This window comes from Lissotriton vulgaris, chromosome 10, assembly GCF_964263255.1.
Source record: "Lissotriton vulgaris chromosome 10, aLisVul1.2, whole genome shotgun sequence".
Lineage (NCBI taxonomy): Eukaryota > Metazoa > Chordata > Amphibia > Caudata > Salamandridae > Lissotriton > Lissotriton vulgaris.
Window position 1 is genome coordinate 812,730,460 of NC_141698.1, and position 21,676 is coordinate 812,752,135.

Below are 21,676 nucleotides of genomic sequence, written 5' to 3' on the forward strand. Positions count from 1 at the left end.
CAACAGGCAAGCCATCTTGTGTTCTGATTAAGACCGCTAATGGGGATGCAGAGTGTCATTTGGGATTCCTTGATTGGGATTGCGGTATTGTACGAAATACTCAGGCACCTGAAGAATCCCTTTAGGGGTGGCATGTTAGTTTACTCGTGCTTTTCCTCCAGTTCTGTTGCCAAAACGATCGTAAGACTCTTACAGGGAGGCAATGAGTCTCATTGCTTTGAAGTGGCTTAGGCTGTGGTATCCATACATGTTTCATATATCTATTCAATTACCCAAGAGCCCTCTCTGGAGACTGGGGTCTTCATTCTTTCATCAGAATTACAGGCTTCAGACTACATGCAGTACAGCCAACTAAACAGACCAGTTGACACGAATAAGCAGGTGAAATGTTCTTGCATGAGCTCTTACTGTACAATAATTTAAAGATTCTGCTCCAAGGTGTCGGCAGAATATACCTGCTATTTAAAACCTAGAAAAGGTGATAGGATGAATGTTTGTAAATTGGTGTAACCACTGGAAATCGATTTCTGTAGTAGGGGTGTCTCTGTGTACAGTCATAATCTAGTGAATAGTCCCGCCCATGTGCATGGACCCCGGAGCAATTAAAAAGAATCTCTTAAGCTGTCCTCTTTGCATTCCTGCATAGACACTTAAGAGAAAATCAAAGACAAATAATGCAGTCTATAATACAAGGCTACACTGGCCAGTACTTCCACTTAAAGTGAAAAGGATAGCCAAATAAAATCAGATTGACACATATTGGCAAGTTTCACCCAAAGAGAAACTTCCCTTCACCAAAATCCTTAAAATGATGGAGGAAGGGTTGGACAGACAATCCCCCCCCCCCCCCCCCCCCCCCCCATAGGCTGCCATTATGTGTCTGGAAAAGGGATACCGTGCCTTTAAGGAACACTCCAGAGACCCTCGGTATCCCAGGATGCACAGCAGAAGTCCTTTTACTTTCAGTTCTTTTTTCCGGCTCCTAGCAGGACCCTAGAGCATTGAGCTCTCCCTTTTTGGGTATTTCTTCAATTTTTGGCACATTTTGAGTTTCACTCAACGTCTTGGGTCTTCCTCTTCCATTTGTGTTTTTTTTTTAACCAGTTTTACCACCTTTTTTTATCAAATGCCAGCTTTATCCGACAAGTGCCCGGAGTGTGGTAGGAAGAAGGCTAAATCTGACCCCCACAGAGTATGGATTCTCTGTCTCCCTTCCACCCATGTCCCTGACTCCTGTGATATCTGTCACACTTTATCCAGGAGGACCCTGCGTGAGAAGGAGAAGATTCGTCTCCAAGGCCTGGAGCAGAGGAGACCTGAAGAACCAGGTGGGACTTCAGGGCATGGAGGGACTCCTCATCCTCTGCCCGTGCTTCGACCTCTGGGTGGGGGGGGCTCCCCAGTCAAGAAAAGGCCCGGAAAAGGCACAGATCCCGGTCGGTGTCTGGCTTCGTCGGCGTCTAGGGGTATGACGACCATCTGCTCTGTCGACCCAGGGCTCTGGGCCCAAGCGGCGGCGCTGCTCGTCGTCGAGAGGCAGGACGTCGAGACCTCGGACGAGGGCGACTTTAAGGACTAAACCGGCGTCTATACACCATTGTCGTTGGGGTCAAGGAGGCGACTACGTTCGCCGTCTAGGCTGTACCACCGGTCGCAGTCTACGTCGAAAAGACTACGTTTGACGTCTGAGTGCATCGACGTCGAAGAACGACGTCTAGGAGTAGAAAGTCCAAGAGGTCGACGTTGAGTAAGGAAAAATCGGCATCGGAGACGTTCAAGGACCAGGACAGTGTCCCAGGCCTCAGTGGTCAGTCTCATCTTCGTCGGCAAGCTCCCGGTTGCGGCGGCGCCGGTGCTCGTCCAGAAAGATGTCTGCCTCCAGAAAATCTTCTTTGAGGCCTTCTCAGAAGAGGAGTGGTGAGGTCACCGGATTCGGAGTATTCTCAAACCTACTCACCTTCTAGGCCCAGGACACCTCCACCGCTGCCTCCGAGGATGCCTCCTCCGGAGCTTACTCCTCCAGCGACGATTCTTCCTCTTCCTCCTTGACCTGAGGTTCCGGCGAAGCCCAGGAGATCTAGATCAAGGTCTAGAGGAAGAGATCACACTCTCAGTAGACACCGCTCCTCCACAAAGTCTTGTCACTGCCATCGGAGAGACTGGTCGCGGTCCCGATACACAGGCTCCTGGAGTGACTGGAGGTTTTCTCCAATGTTATCGGATACCCCTCCTACGAGGGTGTCACCTGTGGACGACATTGACATTTCAGGAGGTGCTGCTGAGGGGGCCAGCGAATTTGGGGATCATATTGACTGTACCCACACCATCTACCTCTGTGATCTTTGAGACTTAGCACAAACGGCATCTGTCTTGCCTGTTGCCCTTGGTACCAGGACTGGAGGAACCGGCCTTGAAGCTGTTTCTGACCCCGGCTTCGGTGAAGTTGGCTCCATCTAGGCTGCAAAAGTACAGGCCCCCGGAGTCTGATCCGGCGTTCTTGAGGTCCGATCCTGTACCGGATTCTGTCATGACAGCAGGCAAGAAACAGCATGCTACTGCTCAGTCTTCTACGGTGCCTCCGGACAAGGAGAGCCGTCAGATGGATTCAGCCGGACGGAAGGTTTGCGGCACGGCTGCCACATCAATGAAAGCGGCGAGTGCCTCAGCGCTCCTGGGTCGCTATGATTGTGCTTTGTGGGAATCTCTGCAACAATTTCTCGAGTCGGTCCATACCTTTGCGAAGCACTACTGTCTGGACTCTGATGCCAGTGCAGATGCTCAGGTTGGGCAGGCTTCGTTGAGATCTGTTTGCGCAGTAGTGGTGTCTTTCCTCCACCGCCGGATTGGTTGTTGGGATGGGCTTGCCATTCTATTCACTAGAGTATGACTGTACACAGAGATCCCCTACTACATAAGGAGTAGTTTCTTACCTGTAACTCCAGTTCTGTAGTAGGGGTATCTTTGTTATAGTCATAAGCGCCCGCCCTACTCCCGGTGGAGAAAATGATTATGTACTGTGTGCTACAGGCTTGCTTTATACACCTTCAAAAAGAACTGAAAGTAAAAGGACTTTTGCTGTGCATCCTGGGATACCGAGGGTCTCTGGAGAGTTACTTAAAGGCACAGTATCCCTTTTCCAGACACATAATGGCAGCCTATGGGGGATTGTCTGTCCAACCCTTCCTCTCACTTTATTTCAAGGATTTTGGTGAAGGGAAGTTTCTCTTTGGGTGAAACTTGGCAATATGTGTCAATTTAATTTTATTTGGCTATCCTTTTCACTTTAAGTGGAAGTACTGGCCAGTGTAGCCTGGTATTATAGGCTGCATTATTTGTCTTTGATTTTCTCTTAACCCCTTCCATGCTCATGACGAGGTCATGAGGCACACTGGAGCTGTGCTTATGACGAGCTGAGCTCGTCATGAATAAAGGAGAATAGCAATTTCCAGCACAAGATGGGAATTGCCTTAGCAGCCAAGGTGTTAAGTGTCTATGCAGGACTGCAAAGAGGACAGCTTAAGAGATTATTTTTGATTGCTCCTGGGTCCACACACATGGGCTGGACTATTCACTAGATTATGACTATAACCGAGATACCCCTACTACAGAACTGGAGTTACAGTTAAGAAACTACTCCTTCTGAACCAGGACACAAACCACCCCAAAAAATGTGTTCAGACTATTTGGGTCTCTTCAGTCTGGTGAAGCAGTAACCACTTGACTCTTGTATGGGCATACTATTGGCAACTTAGGGCGTTACATTAAACCCACTAAGGATAATGTGAGGAATGCTGGCAAATAGTCTAACCAATCACAATTGCTCAGTAGCATTTTAACTTTTTTTTTTTTTGCCCTTCCGCGCACCTCATTAGACTAGTTGTGAGCAGGTCTCCCTGCCTTCCGAGTGCATTACGAGACCCACAATTGCCTTTTCTTTATCTAGCCAAATATAACCTTCGTTTTACTTCTAAAGTACTTTTGACTGCTGTTGCGTCCTTCTCGCAACTTTTCACATTCCTATGACTATTCCTGGATTGCCTTTAAATGGGACTAACCTCCCAGAAATAAATATTTTTAAACTATTGCATGCGTCTTTTTTAACACTGCAGATCTCAAGTACTTACATTGCAAAGTGACATTCATTCTCGACAAAATCAGGTGACTGTCTGGTACAAGTGCACATTTTGGCTATGGCTTCCCCTTAGTATAGGTCTGGTATATAGTTGCACATGCTTTGCGTAACACCTAACCTCTTATAACTGTGTAGAATAATTAATATATGCATATATACCTACTTTGGATCCAAAACTGTCACGTGAAATGACTCTTTTTATCTGTTAATGTGTGTACAATACTTTTTACAGTGAGCGTCTTACCTAATTGTTGGAGGATTAAATTAAAACTGCTTAACAGTTAATTGTGTTATTTCTTTCAGACCGGAGACCTGGGACTTGATATTGGTGCACAAGGAGAAACTTTAGGCTATCGTCAGGATGGTATGTTTTTTTTTTTATTTTTTTTTTTAATAGTTGGAAGTACAGACTGTTCTTAGTATGTCAGACCATACCATAGGATTTGACTAGAGATCAGTATAACAGATTGCTTCTGTTTAGCTTTTGACTGGTTGGCACCTACTTGAGTGAGCTTGGAAGGACCGATTATTGCATGTGCTTCATGGATGTGCTTCTTGCATTGCATGCTGGTACTGTTCCAAATCCTAAGGAGTAGCACATACACCAAATGTATCCCTGTTGTAAACGTATCGGACTGGGTGTTAACCATAAAAATTTATGTTGTAGACCGAATCGTTATTTTTGTATCGTTTATGATATTTGCACACAATGCCCTTCCAGCAGAAGTTTGAAGAGGCATCGTTTTTTTGTTGTGTTTTTTGGAAGACTGCTGCTAGAAACATAGTAGGTCCAAAACCAGACCCAGATTTTGATATTTGGGAAATGGTGGAGATTAGTTAGGCAGTGCATGCTTAGTCAGCAGATCTGTTATGTGGGTGTGCAGTCCTTTTTTTTAGATGTACAATTTTGGCTCGAGTCTACGTACCATTCAGGGCATGATGTTTGGTGGCTTAAGATGTTTTGGGGCTTAGAACCTGACCATTGCTTATTCTTGATTGACCTTATTGTTGCTATTTTTCTTCGGTTTTCATTGTGCCAGCTTGTATTAGTCCCTTCCCCGGAGCATAGTGTAATTCCCATTTTACTGGTTGTCTGGCATTTATTCTTTTTACTGGTCCAGTTTAGGGAACTATTTTTTCTTTTTGGACTCCAAGCGTGTATGTTTTTACAGTACTCGTCCCTGGTTCCTTCCCCACCCCACCTTTTTGAATACCCACTCCTGCCCTCCATGTTGCTGTCTCCCTGGTATTTCAAGCTATTTGTGCTTCTCTGCCGGGCTGGACAAGTCATACTACTCAATATAGTTTCCATTGTGTCTATTTTCATTGCTTTCACGTAGCCTTTTTGCATGGGACCATTGTTGATGTAGAAGCACAACAGGTATGGTCCCCTGAGTGGTGGCCACCCGAATTGGGAGTGCCACCTGCTATTAAATCCTTAGTGAAAAACCTGGGCATTCACTTAGACCAGAATCTAACTATGGAAGACCAGGTAATGGGTTACCACTAGGGCTTGCTTCAATGTTGAGACTACTGCACAGTTTTTCCAATGCTCCCATTTGCAGTACTCCAGACCCTAGTCCAAGCGCTGGTGATTAGTCACCTGGACTATGGCAATGCTCTTCTGGCTGCGGTCAACAAATCCCTCCTGGATAAACTCCAGGTGGTTTAGAATACAGCTGCTCGCCTAATTCATAATCTGCTGGCAAGCTATACTTGGCTCCTTTACCGCGCTCACTTCATTGGCTGCTGGTGAGAAACAGTTAACTTTTTAAAATCTGCTGCCTAATGCACTTAATGGCAAGGGACCTAGCTATTTGACGAGAAAGTCCTTCCCTATCAACAAGTAAGGTCTCTAAAAACCAGTCTCTACTCGCTGTTCCCACGAATCAAGGGGAAAAAAAGCTTTTTCGTTTTTAGCCCCTGTTATTGGATCAAACTTCCTATCCACATATGAGAATGTATTGTCCGCCGTAACTTTTGGAAACTATTAAAAACCGAACTGTTTTAGTATCTAGGCCCTCTGCTGATTCTTTCTGCTGCCCTGAGCTATCCCTTTGGGGATGATTCATGCGCATTACAAATAACCCTAATAATAATAAGGCTGTCTCTCAAAGTGTAAAGGGAAAAGCCCCGGCGCCCAATGGTGTCCCGAATTATTTATTTAAATTAAACACCGAGCTCTGGTCCCCTATTCAGTAACCTGGCACACACAGATGTGCCGTCCTTATAGCGTTCCTCCTATCATTATCCCCATATTCAAGAATAGTAGTAGAGAATACCTTATTTTTTTTACAGACCAATCTAATCGACACCACTGTCAACATTTTGGAACATGTCCTCTATAACAGAATTAAGGAGGGGTCCCAAGCAGAAAATATTTTGCATCATTACCAGCACCGGTTCAGAAGTAAGATCGGCACTATTGAATAAAGTGCTAATCTGATTGTGACCGTATTTACCCACTAAGCTTATGTTCTTGTACATGGCTTTATGGATTGAAGTACCGCTTTCGACTGTCAACCAATCCAAACTATGGCGCATGCTGCTGTCATGGGGACTCGATGTCTCGTTTATTTCTTGCATATCTGCATAGGGGCACAAGAACCAGGGTTAGAATCAATGACAGTGGAAATATATCTAATGATATTGGAATTGGCAGGGGTGTCCATGAAGTATGCATTCTCGCCCCCCCTTTTTTTTTATACATTAATGATCTGTACCCATCTTCAGCAAAGGTAACCGTGATGATCCTACTTTCAAAGGGGGTAGTTTACCCACACCAATATGCGGACAACGCAGGGTTTATGGCTCGAACGCCTAAAGCGATGCGCCTTCTAGTATTTGCCTTCATTCGATTTTTATTACTAATCGAGACCTTCACCAATTTTTTTTCTCATATTGCATGCAGCCCACGCTGTACCCAACTTCCCTTTTATGAAAGTGGATGAAAACTCTGACTAGTGTCAACAGTTTTCCATATTTAGGAGTCCTGTTTTCTGCTTCAGGAGCATGGGCACCAGTATTGCACATTGCAAAATGCAGTTCTCAAAGGCAATTGGTTCGTTATTTGCCTCCCTCCCCAGGGTGGGAGGCACTTGGCTGCCGTGTTGCAGATTTATGAATCCCATTTTTTAACTACGGGTCCGAAATATAGGGGTATTGCATACTGTGAAGCCGTACAATATGAAGAAAAACAGTTCTGCAGGCTACTCCTTGGCGTACAAATTTCCACCCTACATATCTGCCATAAAGAACTAAACCTACAATACATAATTAACTTTGTGTGAGACTCCTATTTTTTTTTGTCTCTTTGGAGCAATGAGAAGGCAGTATTAACTAGAGATATATTGGATTGCCTCTCCAGTGATCACTGTCTCTAAATCCCTTGGTTTGCATATGTTAAATCGGAATCGGTTAAAATTGGTATGCAGAGGGCCTTTATTAAGCCAAATTCATGTTCATGTTTTAACAGAAAAGTAGCCTCCAATTTTTTATGAATCCGGGCAGGAAATGAGTTACAGAAAGGAAACCTTTGATAAATGCATATTTCTGAGTGCCCTGGAGTACACCCGTTTATTTATGGCAGCCTTGCGGGAGAATGGAGCGCTCTGATCAGGTTTCGAGCCGACTCCACTAAATACCTGTTGTGTTTCCCACTTGGAAATCAGCCAAATCTTGCTGCTATTTCTTGGGCCGTGTGACGACAAAACTGGCCAAACAATTTTACACTGTTTATTATCCTGTACATTTTATACCAGGCTATTCTTAATCGCTCTTTAAAAAATTATCGTAATATCCGGCTGTGTAGAGCCATGTTATCGGTTACTCAATTGTCTGATATGGAAACCTGTTTACACTTTCGCTCATTTTTGGGACCTGCTGTAAGGGCATGCGGCACTTCACCATTTTAACTATCTTCGGTCTGTAATCTGTCCTATTGATATTTATGAATACGCTTTTTAACTTGATTAAATGTTTTTCTGTCCATAAAAGTAACCTACATAACATTCTTCTGAATGAAGTGTCGCAACAGCCTGCATTAAACTGTTCTCCAGATATTTCCAAGTATCAAAACTAACCTCGTCTTGAGGTTTGCCTTCCTGAAATACTGATGTGGAGGACAAATCTTACTGTGCTCGGAGGGCTGTAGTTCATCTAATGCCCCTTGTATTCCCTGCACCCTTCACTTCTGCAATGTTCAGTTTTAAGCTGTAATAGATTCTCAAAGCAAAAATATTTCACATATTTGATATATAGCATCAGTTTGGCAGATGAAGTATTGGGTTAAGCACTCTGTATGATGTGTAGTCTCATACTAAAGGTATTGTTTTCTGGGAACTTCATTCCTGCTGGCAGGGAACAGAATTGTAGGACGTCTACGTAGCATATGCCTGCCTTTGTAAATGTAAAGCTCTGGTGAATGTTAAACTTTAATGGTGCCTAAGACCCTTCCCAACACCCCAGCTGGCTTTGGCACGGTTACTGGATGGCGAACTTCTTTGCACAGTATACACACTTTGTTTTGCAGAATAAAAGTGAATGGCTAAGCCACCCATTGTAAAGCACTAGATGTAGTAAAGAAGAATAAACTTATCACTGATTTTATATATTAATTGCCACCTTTTTATAATTCTTCCAGATCCAAGTTATCGTTCCTTCCATTCTGGAGGTTATGGCCAAGATGCCATGGGTTTAGATCCGATGATGGAACATGAAATGGGAGGGCACCATCCCGGTTCCGAATATCCAGTTGATGGACTACCAGATCTTGGACATGCACAGGACCTAATGGATGGCTTGCCTCCTGGTGACAGTAATCAGCTGGCCTGGTTTGATACTGATCTGTAAAATGTTATGTTTTTTAGGTACGTTTTTGAGGCTTGGGACAAACTATTGTATTTTGCACTTCTAATATTTTTTACTTTGCTACCGATTGCACATTTGTTTATAAAAACTTCAGGTAATGTTGCTCTGCGTCTCATAGTTATTTTGTCAACTTGTTTTGCGGTCTTTCCCTACCAGCCATGTTCACATTTTTATTCCAGGCGTGGTCCCTTGATCTACAGATTGTGTTTTTTTTTTTCTTTTTATTCTGTGGTGTAAAATAAATAATTGGATGGTGTAGTATTATGTGAAGGTGCCAGCTGTGATTTGTGTATGGTTTGCCAGCTGTAGCAACACTAACCTAAAAGGCTTTGTGAACCTGAAGTTAATGCTACTGCAGACTTGTGTTCAGATCCTTTCTGCCATTGGAGGACAGGCTTCTTGTCAGTTGAGGAAAAACCCTTCATTTGACTTTTATGGGCCCTCATTTGAGGTTCCATAAAGCTACTTGGTCCTTTGGCATATGACTTGATCTCTATTCCTTTCTTGCCACCTTATCTATCCCCTATTAAGTTTTGGCTAAAACCCCTTTTCAGTGTTCCCGGTCAGACTTGCTATATAACTCTGACCCAGTTCTAGTTTAAAGTGATTCAGAAGGTTTACACAACTCACTTCCTGCTCCTTCTATTTCTACCAAAAGCCTGTTTATGTGGGAGGGTCCGATTAGGTAGTTTATCTTCTCAGCCAGCAGGGAAGTGTTTTGGGCTGGAGGGGGAATGAAGGGGGGCGGGGTTGAGTTAATCCAGCTAAGCTCCCAAATTCCTCTTAATGTATTTTAACAATGTATATTTAATTGATCTTGCTAGATAGCAGTTGGAAACTGGTTTGCCCAGAAATTTCTTGGTGATGGAAAAACATTACTCGGGAGACACTAGAGGCATTAGCATAGATACCGAAAGCAAAGGCCCCGGGGGGATGGATGGATTCCCATTAGAATTTGGTGCAACCTCTACTTCAGACTTAGTGAAGCCTTCGAGAGGGGCCTGCAACCTCCGTCCATACGTGAATGAGACATCTGTATGCTCCTAAAGCCAGGTGGTGATGAAAAGGATCCTGCGGCATATCGGCCAGTTAGTGATAAATACAGATGTCAAAATTTTATGTAAAATATTCAACAAATGTCTGGTTCCGCATTTGACCTACCTTGCCCATGAAGCCCAATGCAGGTTTATTCTGGGTCGCAGCACTACTATGAATATCCTACGTTTGGTTCATATTATAAAACAGATGCAAAATGATACGGATATGGCACTGGTATCCATAGATCTCAAAAGCTTTTGATACAGTGGATTGGAGATAACTTCAGGAAGTGCTAAGTGATGGTGTTCGGCCCACGATTTCATAGATGGATACACATCCTTTATACGGAGCAGTGTGTCCGGGTATGGCTGGGAAAGAGTAGGTCCGCTAAATGGGTGTTGGAAAGTGGCACTTGTCAAGGATGCCCCCAATCCCTGTTGTTGTTGTTTGCCCTGGCCATTGAGCCTATGGCGAGGAGTCTGAGATCTACTTCCATGGGGAATACATATAGCGAGTGACATCCACCTGGTATCGCTTTATAAATGGGTGGATGCAGCCAGAAAGTCTGCCTGCAATTCTCATGGAGGGTGCTGGAGCCTCTGCCAATCTCCCATATATTGAGCATACAGTGTACATCTGGCAGAGGTACGTGGAGCGTGTGCTTCAACATGCGCCATTTCATTGGGACTAGGACCTTTGGATTCTGGCACCAGTGCGAAAAATGCTAGAAAATGTTATATCCGGCCTGGAGAGAAGGTGGATGCCAGGTACTGGCAGAACTGCATAATGCAAAAATGTATATAACGGTCTTATGGAACTCTTAAAAGTGACCTGGCCTTCGGATCCACAAGCCCAGGAAGTAACAAACGCTAGATATATTGCTCACATGTGGGAGCAGGCGGCGCTTTGGGTGTTACTGTACAGGGCCATGAGGGTGGACACAAAGACCCCTCCCCTCAGGGTACGGGCAGCATGGAATGAAGATATGCGGGTTCCCCTGGCGGACGGGGCATGGAAGGGGGCCTGCTCTTTCAACACAGGCAATATCCTGTAACGCACATAATCTGAAAGACATGTTGGTGATAGATTCCTTACCTTAGAATATCCCCAGGCCTCAGACTGGATCCGGAAACTTTTGTGTAGCAATACCCCTGCGCGTCGGTAGGCGTCGTCCGTCGTCAGCGTTGGCGCCGAAATGACGTCACCGGAGTACTTAGACGCCGCCCTCGCGCGCTGCAACAGTTCTTATTTTTTCCACGCCAGCTAGCGCAGACCCGGAGAAGCTCTACCCCTTAGTCACTTTTTGACAAAACTTTTTTGATCTTTTGGTCTGTTTTTCTCGTCATTCGACTCCTACAGTGCTGGTAGGGATGCCCGGGTTCAAACCCTGCGCCAAGTGCAGCCGACTGATGTTTGTTACCGAAAACCCCCCGCCCCATCGCCAGTGTCTTCAGTGTCTAGGCCTCGACCACGACGACCGAACCTGCTCAGACTGCTGGGTCCTGACGTCTAAGGCTAGGCGGGAGCGGTCCCCCAAGCGGCTTGAGCTCCAGCAGTCTGCCACACGCCGTTCAAGGTCCCGGTCCCACAGGAGGTCAAGGGACCGGTCGCAGGGTCAGAGCCCTCGTAGTTCCGAGAGACTGCATCGGTCTTCGGGATCAAGGTCCTCAGGTAAGAGGCATGAGGGGTCGGAAAGGAGTCATCGGTCTTCCGACGCTCGTGCGACTGGGGGTTCGGGTGACACCACCCACGTGGCTCCGACTGAGTCACAGGCGTTGCAACCTGCCCCATACCTTCCGGTCCCTGGGCACGATGCAACGCCAGAGTAGATGGAGAGGTACCTCATGGCCGTGGGGTCTCTCCCTCCTCTGCTGGGCTCCGTGGTGCCATCGGGCCCAGCGGTCCTCTAAGGGGCGTGGCCGATACAACAAAGGGCGTGGCCTAAAACACTCAAGCCAAAAGTCTGTGCCTAGCACAGTGCTCTGCCTCACCCACCGGCAAAAAAATGGTAGGGAGCCACCGCCAACCCGGTTATGGGAGCCACGGGTCTAAAAAGTTTGGGAACCACTGCCATAGGGTGTCTCCTACGGGCGACGCAGTCCCCGGTCCTTCTCTTGATTCGGTTCCGGCGCTGGAGCGGTGCTACACTACGTCGTATGGAGACTTTTACTTCCACGAACCGGCCCCATCCTTTGAACCTGAATTTCAGGTGATGGCTGAGGGAGATTGGGAGGGGTCTGTGGACCCTCTGGCACAGGAGTGCCAGTCTCAACAGGACTGGACATGTGAGCTTGGGGATGCCAGTGGACTGGACACTTTGCCAGACACTTGTTTTGTCTCCCCTCCAACCGTGGCTTCGGAGGAGGGGGCTGCCTACAGTGTAGTGTTGATGCGGGCGGCCAAGGCATTGGGCCTAGAGCTCCCCGTTGCGGCCGTGAGGACTAACCACCTCACTTAGGACCTTAAACCGCAGGCAAGCTCGGCTAAGCCTCTGCTGCCGTTTAATGAGGCCTTGTGTGACATTCTTTTGGGCACTTGGTCCAAGCCCGCTACAGGTCAGCCTGTAGATAAACACGTGGCCAGACACTACCGCCCGGCTCCGGGCGACCCTTGCTTCTGGTCTCCACCCACCCCAGCGCCGAGAGCCTGGTTATCCAGGCCTCTACTTCCTAGACTGCATTCCCAACGGCTCTGCCCGATCGGGAATCCAAGAGGTACGAGCAATTTGATAAGGTGTTCTCGTTCCTGAGTTTGGGACTACGGTCAGTCAATACTGCATGCCTCTTGGGCCGCTACACCCACTCTGTGGGACACGGTCGCGGACATGCTGCCACAATGTCCGGAGGAGGCCCGGACTAAACTCGCCCAAACCCTTGCGGAGGGTCGAGATGCGGCACGCTATTCCATCCGGTGTGGGCTGGATACCACTGACTCACTAGGCATAGCGATGGCAACGACGGTGGCGGTTCGACGCCACGCCTGGTTGAGGACCACCAACTTTTCGGCTGATGTCCAGGCCACCCTTCTGGACATGCAGTTTGATGGCCGTCGCCTCTTTGGGGATAAGGCAGACCATGCGCTTGAGCGTTTTAAGGACTCTAGGGCTACGGCCAAGTCCTTGGGCCTCTCGGCCCCACGCCAGCAAACGGGTGCCTTTCGCTCCTTTCTTGGCCAAGGAAGGGGCCCTCCCACATGTGCTGCCAGCCAGGCACTGCAGACTAATAAACAGCGCGGTGGCGGCCGTGGAAACCGCAGTGTCAGCGGTCGAGGACAACTGCGAGGCCAGTCCACACCTTCCCCTGCAGCATCCGCCTCCTAGTCTGTGCTTTCAGGCCCATGTGACGCCAGTGGGGTGCAGGGTTCGCCATCACCACTTCCACTGGCGCACTGTCACGTCTGACATGTGGGTGCTGCAAGTCATTCAAAAGGGTCTACTCACTCCCCTTCGAGGCGACCCCCCACCGGCCATGCAATCGCAATACGACCGTGTCGGGGGATCACTTGCAACTTCTGCAAGAGGAAGTTACGGCCCTCTTGGCTAAGTGGGCCATCGAGCGCGTTCCTGGGCCGGAAGTAGGGTGCGGTTGTTACTCTCACTACTTTCTGGTACCCAAGAAGAGCAAGGGGGTCCTGCGCCCCATCTTGGACCTACGGAACGTCAACGGCTTTCTCCGGAAGGAGAAGTTCAAAATGCTGACATTGGCTCAGGTCTTAGCTGCCCTGGACCCAGGAGACTGGATGGTAGCGTTGGACTTGCAGGATGCTTATTTCCACATCCCTGTCCTACCGGCACTACCTGCGGTTCACGGTAGGCCACAAGCACTTTCAGTTTACCGTGCTCCCCTTCGGCCTTACCAGCGCCCCACGGGTTTTCACAAAAGTGATGGCGGTGGTCGCAGCTCATCTGCGCAGGTTAGGGGTTTCAGTCTTCCCTTACCTCGACGACTGGTTGTTGAAGGCGGGCTCGCCCCAGACAGTAGTCAGCTACCTCCAGACAACAGCGGACCTCCTGCACCAGCTGGGGTTTTCCATCAACGTGCCCAAGTCACACCTGTGCCCCTCTCAGAAGCTCCTTCATCAGAGCAGTCCTCGACTCAGCAGTTTTGGGTTTATCCTCCCGAACAGCGGGTCTGGGATATTCAAGCTCTGATACCAATCTTTCAGCCTTCATCCCGGGTCTCGGTCAGGTCGACGCTACGGCTTCTGGGGCTGATTGTCTCTTGCATTCTTCTGGTGCATCACGCCAGGTGGCGGATGCGGGCGCTGCAGTGGGACCTGAAGTTTCAGTGGGCCCAGCATCAGGGCAACCTATCTGCCCATGTCATGATCTTGGAGGGCACTGCGGGGCAGCTGCAGTGGTGGCTCACGGACCGCGATTGGGTCAGCAGCAGATCCCTCTCCCTTCCCCAACCGGAGCACGTAGTTGTGACGGACGCGTCCCTCCAGGGCTGGGTAGGCCACATGGGAGGGGTGGAGATCAGAGGTCTCTGGTCTCTGGCGGAGTCCTGGCTCCATATCAACCTTCTGGAGCTGCGGGCGATTCGTCTAGCACTGAAGGCATTCCTCCCCTGTGTCCAGGGGAGAGTAGTGCAGGTGTTCACGGACAACGGCACCGCCATGTGGTACTGCAACAAACAGGGCGGGGTGTAGTCGTGGACCCTCTGCCAGGAGGCTCTGTGCCTCTGGCAGTGGCTGGAACATCAGGGGGTGACCCTGGTGGTTCAACAACTGGCAAGTACTCTAAACGCCCAGGCGGATGAGCTCAGCCGAAGGTGCATGATGGATCACTAATGGCGTCTGAACTGGGACGTGGCACAAGGCCTCTTTCTGCAGTGGGGAGAGCCTTGGTTGGATCTATTCGCCACCGAAGAGAACATGCAATGTCATCAGTTCTGCGCATTGGAATTTCCAATGCGGCACTCGCACGGGGACGCTTTTCTTCGCGAGTGGAGTTGCGGTGTGTTGTACGCCTTTCCGCCTATACCACTTCTGCCCAGAGTGCTGAAGAAAATCAAGCGCGACCGGGCCAACGTCATCCTTGTGGCTCTGGACTGGGCGCGAAGGTACTGGTATCCCGAGCTACTCAGTATGTCAGTCGATTCCCCCGATTAGTCTGCCTCTTCAGGAGGACCTTCTGTCGCAGGGAACTGTCCTCCACCCGAACAGGTCCAGTCTCCACCTCCATGTTTGGAGATTGAGCGGCGACAGTTGAGGCCAAATGATTTGCTTCCTGAAGTCTGTACTGTGATTCTGGCAGCCAGGCGTCCCTCCACAAAGTCTGTATACGCCTGCAGGTGGAACAGATTTGTGGCGTGTTGCACAGCAAAGGCTGTGGATCTCTCAATGCCCCTCTTTCTAAGGTTCTCCTCTTCCTTCTTTCTCTTGCCCAGCAGAGCTCTGCTCTGGACACTATCAAGGGCTACCTTTCTGCCCTTTCCGCCTCCTTAAGACTTCCTGATCAGCCTTCTTTGTTCAAGTCCCCGATTGTTAACAGGGCGTCACTCGTATGTTCCCTCCTGTTCCTTTCGTGATGCCCCAGTGGGACTTCAACCTGGTTCTAACTTACCTGATGTGTGCTCCCTTTGAGCCGCTTCATAACTGTCTTCTCCGTCTTCTTACGCTTAAGACTGCTTTCCTGGTTGCCATCACCTCTGCCAGGAGAGTGAGTGAGCTCCAGGCTCTTTCATCTGAACCTACTTTCCTTTCTGTCCATCCGGACAAGGTTGTGTTGCGTGGACAAAACCATCCTTCCTGCCCAAGGTAGTCGCAGCCTTCCACATCGAGCAGTCCATCACCTTGCCCACCTTCTTTCCGCCTTCCCTTCCCTCGAAAGAGGAAGAGTGCTCCACAGTCTGGACCCAAAAAGTGCGCTCTTACTATCTGGATCGCACACACCAGTTCGGACTGGATGACCAACTCTTTGTTGGTTACGTGGGTGCTAAGAAAGGACGGGCGGTGCACAAGCGGACCATCTCCCGGTGGATCGTGTTTTGCATCCAGGCGTGTTACTCTTTGGCTAAAAAGGAACCTCCTGTTGGGCTGAGGGCCCACTCCACTCGGGCCACGGCGACTACTACTGCCCTGGGCCGAGGAGTCCCCTTGCAGGACATATGTCAGGCAGCTATGTGGGCCTCGCTGCAACGTTCGCAAGACACTACTGCCTGGACAGCCAAGTCCGGAGGGATGGCTTCTTTGGCCGTTCTGTCCTCCAGGACTTTCTGGTGTGATTATTGGTTCGCAGACCCACCACCGGGGTTTGTATTGCTGGGGTGTCTATTCTAAGGTAAGGAATATATCACTAACGTGTCTCTTTCAGATGCACAAGTTACTACTTGTGTAACGATATATCTGTAAGAGACATTAGTTCATGATAGATTCTTTACCGCCCCACCCATCCTCCCTGTTCTACGAACCGATATCTAGGGTTAAGGTCATTCCTTTTAGGGCCCTAGTTTCATGGCACCAGTGTTGGTTCTATCATGGCTCTGCGTATCTGGCGCGGAAAAGCTGTATATAAGAACTGTCGTCAGCGCACGGGGGCGGCGTCTAAGTACTCCGGCGACGTCATTCCGGCGCGAACTACGCTGACGACTGACACAGAGCCGTGGACGACGCCTACTGACGTGCAGGGGTATTGCTACGCAAAAGTTTCCGGATCCAGTCTGAGGCCTTGAGGATATTCTAAGGTAAGGAATCTATCACTAACTAATGCCTCTTACAGATATATCGTTACACGTAGTTACTTGTGCCTATACCCACTGTAAGAAATTATAATGTATACGTTTTAGATGACTCCAGTTATGCTGCATCGCATTGACCCAGGTCGCACTCGTGGGTGCCCCAGGTGTTACTAGCAGCAAGCTGGCTTCATGCATTTGGCGTGGGAGTGTAGATGTGAGTGCTTACTGAGAACAAGTGGTTGAGAGTGCATGTGGTTATTGGTATACGGATCAAAGTTTGCCCTTTACATGGTTTGCTGGGGCAGGTTCCGAGACTCGAAAAGAAAAAAAATGTCATATAAATTGCTGCAGCTGTTTATCGCTCTGGCCCGCAGATGGGTAGCTATAGTATGGATGAGTAGTCGCGCTCCAACAATAGAAAGCTGGTTGAGAGATGTTCAGGAATGGTCCTTGCCAGAAGAGATGCATATGAAGGAGTGTAGAAAGAATGAAAAGTTTGCAGAAGGTGTAGGTGAATATAGAGGACTGTAGGGAACTAATCAATCCAACGGAGGATGTAGACCTGTATAGCAAAACGAGGACAAGTGACAGTGAGTAAAATGTTAAAACCTGTTGTGCCTGAATACAGTTGAAACTGTGCCTATATGGAATGAGTTAGTTGTGCAAGTATACGAATACAGAACCTGTAAACGCACAAGTCTATAATGCCATTTGTCCTTGATATCTCTAACTGGGAACCATATGTATTGATTATATGTTGAAACTGATTGTGCCCCTCCAGTCTGTATTTGCTAAGGTTTTTATTTTATTTTTATTTAAAAACTAGGCATGTGCTCCATTAAATGTGAGACTCCAGCAGTTCACCTTTTAATCGCAAAAGCATTTAATGGAATTACACAATTTTGTGAGGATTACATTAGGTCTCCCAGCCCTAGAAATGTTGGAGCCATTCAGCACTAGATAAGATTGGAATCCAGTCTCTTGTAGTGCTCACTACACAAATAACAATTTCTACCTTGCCAATCATTTTACTTGAAGTGCTGATTTTCCAGCATGTTAGCTTTTTGACGAATACTAAAGAAGCCTGAGAGGTGCTGTCAAAAACCTCTCCCCCGAAGGACTCCCTATAATTGGAAGGTTGTTAACCAGAGTTTCTTTTCAGGGTATGAGAAACTTTCCATAGATGCGGTCATCAGATTAGAGGCATTGGTTGCCCACTACAATGGTATTTTAAATCAATACAATGGAGCCCCTACAGGGATAAGATATAGTAAATGGAAGCTCTGAGCTGTATTCTAACCTTACTATATAGTCTGAGACTAAATCAATGCCCTCAGGGTGCGGCGGGGAAAGCACCTAGCCCAGATTGTATGCCTCTAGAATAGATCCTTTCAAATATACCATTGCACTTTGTGCCCTAATTCTGACAAATGGCTTTAAAGCTTTCATCAGGGGAAATCTTATACACTGGGAAAGTAACAACTGTGTCCCCATGTTCAAGAAGGTGGACCGCTATGATTCCTGCTGCTACTGACCTTTTACTTTCTAGATGGCTTCCTCACAGCCCTTGCAGGATTTTAGCAAGCAAACTGGAGGAATCTGCCTCCTTATCCGGAGTCTAATACATGTTTCAGCCAGGTCTGGGGATAGTCGAGCAATGCTCGGCCAAGTACGTCAAGGCAGAGGGCTCAACGTTTTTAGACCTCTCTCCAGCCTTTAACACCAATGTAAGCTCTGGTGGATAATGGCATGATTAGATATCGACCCAACCATAATTGGCCTGCTACAAAGGATGCACCAATATCATCTGATTTTTGTCAGTTTGGTACGGATGATGAGCGATCACCTGAAATTAAATTCAAAATGAGTCTGACAGGGGTGCGTGATGGCGCCCTTGTTTCTCATTTACATAAATAACCTCGAACTGAGGCAGTGCAAAGCTGAGAGATCTCCCCAATGTGATATCAAAGACCCTACCCATTTTAATATACGCTGATTATGTGGTACTTAATTTAAGAACTGAAAATGGTTTGGAACTACTTTTAGACTGCTTTTATAGTTTTATTGGGGGGCTTGTTGGGCTTGCTTTGCGTACCAATCTCAGCAAGTCCTTCACAATGAGTGTTGCTCAAAAATTTTAAAACCCGAAAATGTTACCTGGGTGGCACGGGAACTTGAAATTTCAAGTCGAAGTGCTTGGACATCCAGCTTGACAAATTTTATTTTTGCACCGCCTCTTCTCTAATGGGGTTATCCAGTCCAAAAGAAATGTGGAGGTGATTTTCCCCTTTGCATGCCTGCTAGGGCAAAAACTGTTGTGCTAGATTAGCGTGTACAAAAGTGCACAGCAGTAGTTTCGTATGGTGTAACTGCAACAAATAATGGACGGAATGTTGAATGATTCAAACCTTCTCCCCCAGTCAAGAGATCTGGGTTTAATCCATCGTTCTTTTGTTAACTACGCCACCCCAGGTTGGACCCAGACATATGCAAATCTGCCTTGACCCTGTGCCGTATGGAGCAGGGATGTGGCAAGTGCACAAAGGTGCTGGCTCTCCTGAAAAGGCTGAGAACCAGTTCCTTAGACTCCTTGCAGTTCCGCAAGCCACCCCTTCTTTTATATGCCACTCTTGTGGGCCTGTACCCCTGGAGGACAGGATTAAGTTGGCCCCTCTGCTGCTCTGGGGCAAAATTTGGGGAAACGAGAGGGCTTCTGTCAAAAGAAGTTTTGGAACATGATCTCTCCACTGATAATGTTTTGGAGATCGCCCCCCTGGTGCTCCAGTGTTGGATATTTTATAAATTAACATGCTTGAGGTATTCTCGGTTGTCCAAGTTGGAGTCTCCGGTACCATAGTAAAGCAGTATGGATTTGTATCATAAGCTATGTCACCTTTAAAACATGTTTTTTTTAAATACATAGACTAGTTTAATAGCCTATGTACTTTTTATTTTTTTAAAGGACCACACTTTTATTATATTATAATAACCGAGCAGCACCACCCTTTAGAACACAACCAACATATGCAGAGTTGCTCAGATCTTCTACCTTATATCGTGGAAGGAGCTATGCTAGTTTTTTCCCTTTACAAATGAAGATTTCAGTCTAAACCGTGTAGAATTTTGCTCACAAAGGCTGATCTTCAACAAAAAAAGTGGGCCGTATTCCAAACTCTTACATAACCCATAAATAATTGTATATGGTTTTATCTGCAGATGTGGAAATCTGATTACTCTTGGAATGTTACCCTGGTCTTGAACCTCTTCTAGTTAACTTGCTGTTGCAAGTATTTGGATGTATGTTTTAATCGCGTGCATAGTAGTATTTTGGAAGTTAGAGCATTTGTAGTAAATTACCTAACACTAACCACTTATTTTCTTCTCATTTGCAGCTGTATCGTTTGAGTTTGCATTGTGATTGGCCTGTAAAGTTGCCGAGAGGATTGGACTAGTATCTCAGAAAGTGCCTGACACTAACCAAGCTGAGTTTCGTGTGGGAGCAACAGAAATAACTTTCTTGTCCTTTCGGTTGGAGAACCCATACAAATGGAATTTTGAAGTGACTCTTCTCAAAGAATGCACAAGAATGGATCGATCGCAAGATGTTCATCAATCCTAGCCTTGCTTGTTTCAACGTTTTTTTTTTGTTTTTTTTAATCTCCTGCAATGGTACTGACGTTTGCTTGCTTTGTAGGTTTATTAATTTTTTTTTATTTTTTGGGCAGTATTTTTTTCTTTTTTTCTGTAAGTTATAGTGAAATATTGCTACATTTAAATTTCGAATTTTTAAGGATCAAGTTAATGGTGTAGAACACTAATTAGTAATCATTCTTAACTGTATTCTGAATAAAGTGTAACATTGTGTAGCCTTTTGTATAAAAACGAAAATAGATAAATAGCAATGGTCCAATTGGTTTCCTTTATAAAATGCTTAAAATAAGCAAGTTGATTTATAATTTTTTTATTATTTTAAGATGTCTGGTTAGGGGCCAGTAAAAACTGTTTTTGGAAGCTTTTATTGGACAGATTACCAGTTGCCTTTTTATCCCAAAGTTGTAGCCTGCTGCAATACAGATGCTTCATATAAAATGTCTCATATGAATTAAAGTGGACTTTTAATTCATTGTTGTGAGATTATTTGAAATGTGCGAATCCCACTTTTAAACATATATATTTTTTTTATAATAGTGTCAACACATCAACTAGGTCCTGCTAGAGCACAAGAAGGTAATCCAACAATGAATGCGTCACTGCCTTTATGGATTTTTCCTCAAACCAGATTAATTTGAAATCTCAGACTGAAAATGCCTATCTTAATGGAACAGAGCTCCCCCCACCATTTATACCATGGTCCAACCATCCTGCTAAAGTGCACTAACCTTGTTGAAATTAGCAACCATAAAACATTTCACGAGTCAATTTTGCATCGAGCCCATTAACCTGGTTAATACAGCAAACTCCACAGCTGACTGAGCACACCCAAATTCACCTTTCCTCTCTCCCTTCCACTCCCCTCGCCCCGTGCTGCATTTATTTTCACTGTTTGGACAGGGTTGATAATTGGAAGACTTTAGACGAGAAAGTTGTACATATGTTCTGTATTTTGTTGCGCTGCAAGTGTGCTTCGATGAGCTGGTGGTTTTGAGTCTTTGTCAAAGAATTACGGCCTGGAGTAGATGAGCTGGCATGGGTGACATCTGTGCAGCCTCACGGATCTAATAAATGGCGGGTCTGCTACAGGTCCAAATAAGAACACATTTGATGCAAAAAGTTACGCAGCTAGTTTCCAACCTGGCTCCCCGCGATTCCTATTCTCATTGAGAAACCAATACATGCTCATTATCCAAACAACGGTCTTGACCCTGCTCCTCTGTTTTTGATGTGTAATGATTGTGTTTGAAGGGATGTACCCAGACCGAATTTCCTGCTAGTTTCAGTGGTGATGTAGATTGCCCTC

At 46.7% G+C, this 21,676-nt stretch overlaps 1 protein-coding gene across 2 annotated transcripts in view; it reads left to right on the forward strand.

Moving 5' to 3' along the window:
- Nucleotides 1–20,842, forward strand: part of CTNNB1 (catenin beta 1) — a 67,534-nt gene extending 46,692 nt beyond the window's left edge. For both annotated transcript variants that reach the window (XM_086941726.1, XM_086941727.1), the window contains exons 14-16: nucleotides 4,436–4,496; nucleotides 8,775–9,000; nucleotides 20,112–20,842. In XM_086941726.1, coding sequence (XP_086797852.1) covers nucleotides 4,436–4,496; nucleotides 8,775–8,983 — 270 coding nt within the window. In that variant the 3' untranslated portion in view covers nucleotides 8,984–9,000; nucleotides 20,112–20,842. The remainder of the gene's footprint in view (nucleotides 1–4,435; nucleotides 4,497–8,774; nucleotides 9,001–20,111) is intronic.
- The last annotated feature ends 834 nt before the right edge of the window (nucleotides 20,843–21,676 follow it).